We start from the raw sequence: 6,062 nt of genomic DNA on the forward strand, positions 1-6,062 counted from the left end.
TATCTCTGAGGAAGTACCATGGATTAAAGTCTTGTTCTGAACTGTGGGGGTCCTCCTCGCCAGCCTTGCGGAAGCTCACTACTATTGGTTCACTGGAAATCCCATTTTATCTGGATCAGCTGTGACGACGCCATCTCCATTATGAAGACCAGACTTCGTTAAAATAGTGAGGCGTTTGTAAGGATGTTTGTGGGGATAGTTGAAGGCCACAATAGAGAGAAAGTGTTATCCTCTTATGAGATCTAGTCAGGACCTATCTAGACTGATCCAGAGACTGCTGGGTATTGAGCTTCTATACCCTCCCGGGGTCAGCAGGCATTGGTTGGGGACAAGGAGAGCCAGGAGGACCGGGAGCAGAGACGGGGGAAAAGAAAGAGAGAGAGAGGGGCAGGAGCAGAGGCAAACAGGCAGCCAGCCAGGCTAGTGGAAGCTCACACAGACAGACAGGAGCAGCTCAATAAATCACTGTGTTGGATAGAGGGATTAGTCCAGGGCAGTTAGCTACCATCTCTTTACCAGCAACTCAATCCTATAATCACATACATAGAAAGGCAACACCATATGTCAACACCAACATGTCAATTTATATGTGTGAATCTCCATTGCTCTACAGGGCCAGTTTCTCAGATCCTTTCTCAAATGCTTTTCAGCCCAGGACTGGGTCTAATCTGTCTCAGAGAAACTGACCCTTGTCACTAAGAAAATAAATACAGATGCTGTTTTAGCACAGAAATGTGCAGTTACTTGTTGTCTGGTATTGACGAAGCAATACACTTTAATTTCACTGCCATTTGGGTTTTGATGGTGATTGGAAGGCTCTCTTATGATCATCATCTGGTTTTGGGTTCGTCTGATGCAACATTCAGTTGTATACTCACATGGTACACACTACACAGGGAGAGCCGTTAGTGGTTTTGGGTTCTTCTGATCTGAGGCTGTCTGAGCCAACTTTCAATTGTATAATCAAACCTAATTTTGGGTCTGTCCTTCTTGTCTGTTTGTCTGTATACTCAGACCTGGTACACACTACACAGGGAGAGCCATCAGTGGTTTTGGGTTTGTCTGGCTGAGGCTGATTGAACCAACATCCAGTTGACCTGGTAGACAGAGGAAGAGCCAGGGAAGGAGAGCCATCAGTGAGCTGGGAGCCATCAGGAAATTCCCACTACTGCCAGTTACACCCAATCCCCCCAGAGAAAAGAGCTCTAGCTACGTCTCTTTCTATTTCTAAAGAGTGTTCAACAGCTGACACCTCTACCTGTTCAGTCTGTTACAGTGGAGTGGAGAAGCAGGAAGAGGACCTTCAGTCCTGACATGGGGAAAGCAGCACAGAGACTATTCAAGTTTCAGTCATATGAAAGTCTACTTGATTCTTTCTCCGTGCATCACGACTCAACGCCCCATTTAATCTGTGTTCTGATTTGTAGAATCTAGGAAAGAGATAAAACAGCAAAATAGAGCTGTGAGTGGTCATTGTGTTTTAGACCTGGCTCACGGAGACAATGCATTTGCATTGCAAAACCAATCAATAGGTTACTTTGTTCAAATGTGTGGTAATTGCCACTCTTAAAAAATGAGATTGAATGCTTTAAACATATTTTTCATTTTGAAATCCGGCCTCATGAATCATATATTAAAGGGGCAATCCGCAGTTGAAACAACAAAATAACTGTCCCCCACTGTTTTAGGAAATGAAGGATGGGGCTGGAGAAATGTAACCACTCAAATTCATAGACCGAGCTATGGATGCAAGGACTGACCATTATATAAAATGATAGTGTTAACCATGTTTTGAGGCTATAGTATATTTATAAACATTGGAGTAAAACAAGCTTCTATCTTGGGTTCTGGTATGGTACGACAGTTGAACTAAAATGAATTAATAGACCAATAAGAGTCCCAAACCTCTGTTTGCACATATCCTAACATATAGAATCATTTAAATTGATCTGTTGTTGTACATCCACCACAAATAACTATGGCAGTTAATTATACCTAGATAGGTAAACTATCCAACTACATGTGCTATTGGCAACCTTATCATCCATACCAGATAAATAATATGGACGCACAAATAAAAGTCAATATCACGTTTTGAGATTTTTAATGACACGAACACATTCAAGTCCCATCACAGCCAATTGAAAAAAACTTTGACCAGAGCAATGACTATTAACACAACAACTTGGAACATCAACACTGGTGATCGATTGAGGGGTCTAATTGTTTATTTTAGATAAGGGAAAACGGGCAAATAGGTCAACAATCACAGGTCGTTCCGGCTTTATCAAACTGTCCGTGTAAATAGGAACAGCAACCAGGTGTTTGAACTGCAAATACAACCAATAAGATAACTAAAACAGAACTTGGTTCAAAAGTGACACTTTGTTTCTGTTGAGAGTACACTTAACAGTTAATGCAATAATATTGGTCACAATGTGTACTACCAAACAGAAACAAACATACGTCATCACACTCCGTTTGTAAAACAGAGTTCAACACAGGACACGTTGAATGATTGCCGTGTTCAAAACACAGATTCATCAAGTCTAGAAAGATTGCGAATAAAAAGCACAATACCAAATATTTTCCATTAAAATCTTATGTACAGCGTCCTTCACATTTACACGACAGTTGCTTTTAACACAGCAAGTTGTAGTTCAGACTTCCACTGGAAGGAAATTTCATTTCAGTACATCGCCCAAAAAACAGGAGTCATTTCATGAGGCCCTTGAGGCAGAAATCCATTGGGTCTCATTCACCCGTAGCTTCTCAAGCAAACAAAACCAAAAACATTAGTCCTAGACACAGGAAGTACTTGGTCTGCAGCATTCGGACACCCGGCGAATGAAACCAGCGGACTTCCTGGTCCTCGTCTGAAAGGAAAATGAGAGGGGGGGAGAGAGAACCCCCCAGCAAACATCATGAATAAAAGGAGACTGAAATGGAAAGAGATGAGAAAGAAGGAACTGTAGCACAAATAAAGTGGACTGACAAATGGAGGAATGTGAATCGGGGAAATGGGGCCGTTGGCACATCGTCAGACCTGAAAACCTGGCCTCTGAATAATCTTTTGTAGGTTCTCAGGGCAGAGCCACTGCCTGTGATGATCTACAGAAACCCATTCTGCTGCCCAGTGAGGTGCAAATGTGTTTTCTCATCCCCCATTCACAGCCAAACTGGTGCCACCTCTGATAATACCTTTCCCTATGTTACTCTCAAAGGCCTTGCAAAAGACACCCGGTAGACCAGTCCTATTTTATCAACACAAACCAAGTCTGGTCTGATATGAACAGAGACAAATGGTGCTTTTGAGTAAGTAGACCTAAGATGGAGGTTAAACATGTTAGCTAATACCCAACATCTTCCTCTTATCAGAGGATAAAAAAGGATTCAGACACTTTTTGAGTGACATTTTGGAGAGTGAAAAAGCAGAACATCTAGCAAAGTATCATAAAGTGCATTCTCACCACAGTCCTCGTGGAACACCTGAGGAAAACAGTGCATGACCCCATATCCACACCTGCAGTATGAGCAGCCTTTCTGAACCCACACCCCATGGGGAATGGCACCACAGCTCCTGTAAGCACAAAAGGGACAGAGCAGAGAGAGATACATGTCAATACAGGCCAGATACATTACTTTTAGACTTCAAACTTAAATGAAATTACCTGACTCGTTCGTCGTATTCACAGCTCCGGCCAGTAAAATGTGGTGGGCATGCGCAAAAACTTCCCAAGATGCAGGTCCCTCCATTCTTACAGCAGTTACGACTCTGCTTTGCACCTTTAAAATGAGAGAAGGACATGGGGCAGAAGTTTAATATGGATGTTCGGAGTGTTGTTGTATTACACGCAGGCTTCAGCCCCAGGGTGTGTTCAGAACATTATGCAACAATCAGAATGAACATATACCAAGTAGAATAAACACGCCTCTCTACATGTAAAATAAGTAACCATGTCGGTTCTATTAATTAAATTGTTATCTGCAACGTTCCATGTTTGCCTACTAAAATGGCCATAGCCTGAAGACTAAAACACTGTCCAGCTGACTGGAAGCACAGTTAACACGTTCCTACAGAGCCATGTTTTCAATCACTGCGCAATAAAAACAGACTTGGCCTACGTTTGTTTGTGTGAAATAAGACAACAAAACGTCGATGCAGGATGACGAATGCGTGACAAAAAGCAACACAGGCAGAATTAATTCACCCAAGGTCAAGCTCATTGCTGTGAGTTTATGGAGGCCATGAGAGGTTGATTTCAGTCATTTTACGCGATCAATGCCCAACTTACTTCCAGTGAGGCCGATGAATGGTAGGACAGGGGCCGCATCGCGATGTTTCCTGTCCACGGTAGGAGAGTTCATCTCATTGAACTGATTCAGGTAATCAGCGTGTTGGGTCGGCTTTCCATAGTCCACCGTTTTGGTCAATACCTCTATGGTTTTGGTGCATTCAACTCCTTCACAGCCTTGGACATAAGAAAACATTTGATAAATAAATGAAGGTTAATATTTAGGTATAACGTGTAAGCCGTTTCAGATGAGTAAACTATGGCCGAAGCGAGGGCCAGATGCAACATATTGACATACCTGATCCAATTGTAATGGCCTCGCAGGCAACAACTATCGAGAGCAAAACCCTAAAATACATGAAGAGGGAAATATTTCATGTTAAAATAAATCTAGGCGGTAGGCATTTTTTAACTTAAAAAATAAAGAAATTACAACATTTGACCTAACCAATTAATCCATCCATAGACTTACCTGAAAAGTTGACTCAAATTCATTTTATTTTCCCGGACAAAATGAACTTCCAAAGTCACCAGTTTGCTAACAATACAAACTCGCATGCAGAAGGCTTCTTCTAAAGCCTATTGCAACAGGCTAAAGTAAACAGTTAGCTCGCAAGTGATACTCAAACGACTGCTCCTCTCTTCTGTTCCAAGTCATCAAGCTCTGTATTCCAGAGGAGGCGATACTCTGGGGAAAAAAGCATCCAATATTGTGGCGACCCTCCCGAAAGGCCTCACTCAAACACCCGGCCCTGACAGTCAATTTGCACCTATTTGCCCCGCCCCCTCCGGTTCCATACACATACATGAGATCACACCCACCTCCGGAATCTCGACATGCAAATGACGGAGCGCTCCTCTGTGAAGGTAAAGTTCGAGTTGCTGATTATAATGTAGGACGGAGATTTGTAATGTAACAAAACAATCTAGCACGCACATTGGAAACACCCAGAGCGCACACAATGTAGTTGGTGAAAAATAGGATTTGGTCTGCATAAGAAAAATATATACTAGTCACCCACACACAAAATATATACTAGTCACCCACACACAAAATATATACTAGTCACCCACACACAAAATATATACTAGTCACCCACACACAAAATATATACTAGTCACCCACACACAAAATATATACTAGTCACCCACACACAAAATATATACTAGTCACCCACACACAAAATATATACTAGTCACCCACACACAAAATATATACTAGTCACCCACACACAAAATATATACTAGTCACCCACACACAAAATATATACTAGTCACCCACACACAAAATATATACTAGTCACCCACACACAAAATATATACTAGTCACCCACACACAAAATATATACTAGTCACCCACACACAAAATATATACTAGTCACCCACACACAGAGGAACTTGGCTTCTAAAAGCCACACCACTTGTGCTTAGGTGAAAACAGTGGTCTGACCTCCTCAACAATTGTATTCCATCATAGGCCTATATCTTTATATCTCATGCAATAGTATATGATTGCTTGCTGGAGATATATATAAATATTTCAGAACATTTCTGCACCAGTCAGAAACCATTACTCCCTCCCACCATCCCACCCCCCACATACAACAGTCTACTGAGAAACATTCAGTTGTGCTCAGTGTTTCAGACATGGCTTCAACTAGGCTGCACTTGAACTGCTATTACAGTTTTCTGTGGGGTCATCTAGGGTCACCTTCTTATCCTTTTTCCATACATCCTAAATGGCATACTATTCCCTATAAAGTGCAC

At 41.9% G+C, this 6,062-nt stretch overlaps 1 protein-coding gene across 1 annotated transcript; it reads right to left on the minus strand.

Moving 5' to 3' along the window:
• Positions 1–2,087: 2,087 nt before the first annotated feature.
• Positions 2,088–5,067, minus strand: LOC139421883 (teratocarcinoma-derived growth factor 1). Its single transcript, XM_071173012.1, has 6 exons — positions 4,768–5,067; positions 4,594–4,643; positions 4,296–4,472; positions 3,672–3,786; positions 3,471–3,580; positions 2,088–2,876 (listed from the first exon to the last, which is right to left on the minus strand). The coding sequence occupies exons 1-6, from the start codon at positions 4,851–4,853 to the stop codon at positions 2,773–2,775; spliced, it is 642 nt and encodes a 213-aa protein (XP_071029113.1). The 5' UTR covers positions 4,854–5,067; the 3' UTR covers positions 2,088–2,772.
• Between the last annotated feature and the right edge of the window lie 995 nt (positions 5,068–6,062).

The sequence above is a fragment of the Oncorhynchus clarkii genome, chromosome 12 (assembly GCF_045791955.1).
Source record: "Oncorhynchus clarkii lewisi isolate Uvic-CL-2024 chromosome 12, UVic_Ocla_1.0, whole genome shotgun sequence".
NCBI lineage: Eukaryota > Metazoa > Chordata > Actinopteri > Salmoniformes > Salmonidae > Oncorhynchus > Oncorhynchus clarkii.

Bases quoted from the DNA above. Each gene is read 5' to 3' on its own strand.
- LOC139421883 (XM_071173012.1), bottom strand. From the start codon at position 4,853: ATGCGAGTTTGTATTGTTAGCAAACTGGTGACTTTGGAAGTTCATTTT. The intron at 3,581-3,671 runs GTAATTTCATTT...TTGTGCTTACAG, and splicing joins GAATACGACGAACGAGTCAG to GAGCTGTGGTGCCATTCCCC. The intron at 2,877-3,470 runs GTGAGAATGCAC...TTTTCCTTTCAG, and splicing joins GGTGTTCCACGAGGACTGTG to ACGAGGACCAGGAAGTCCGC.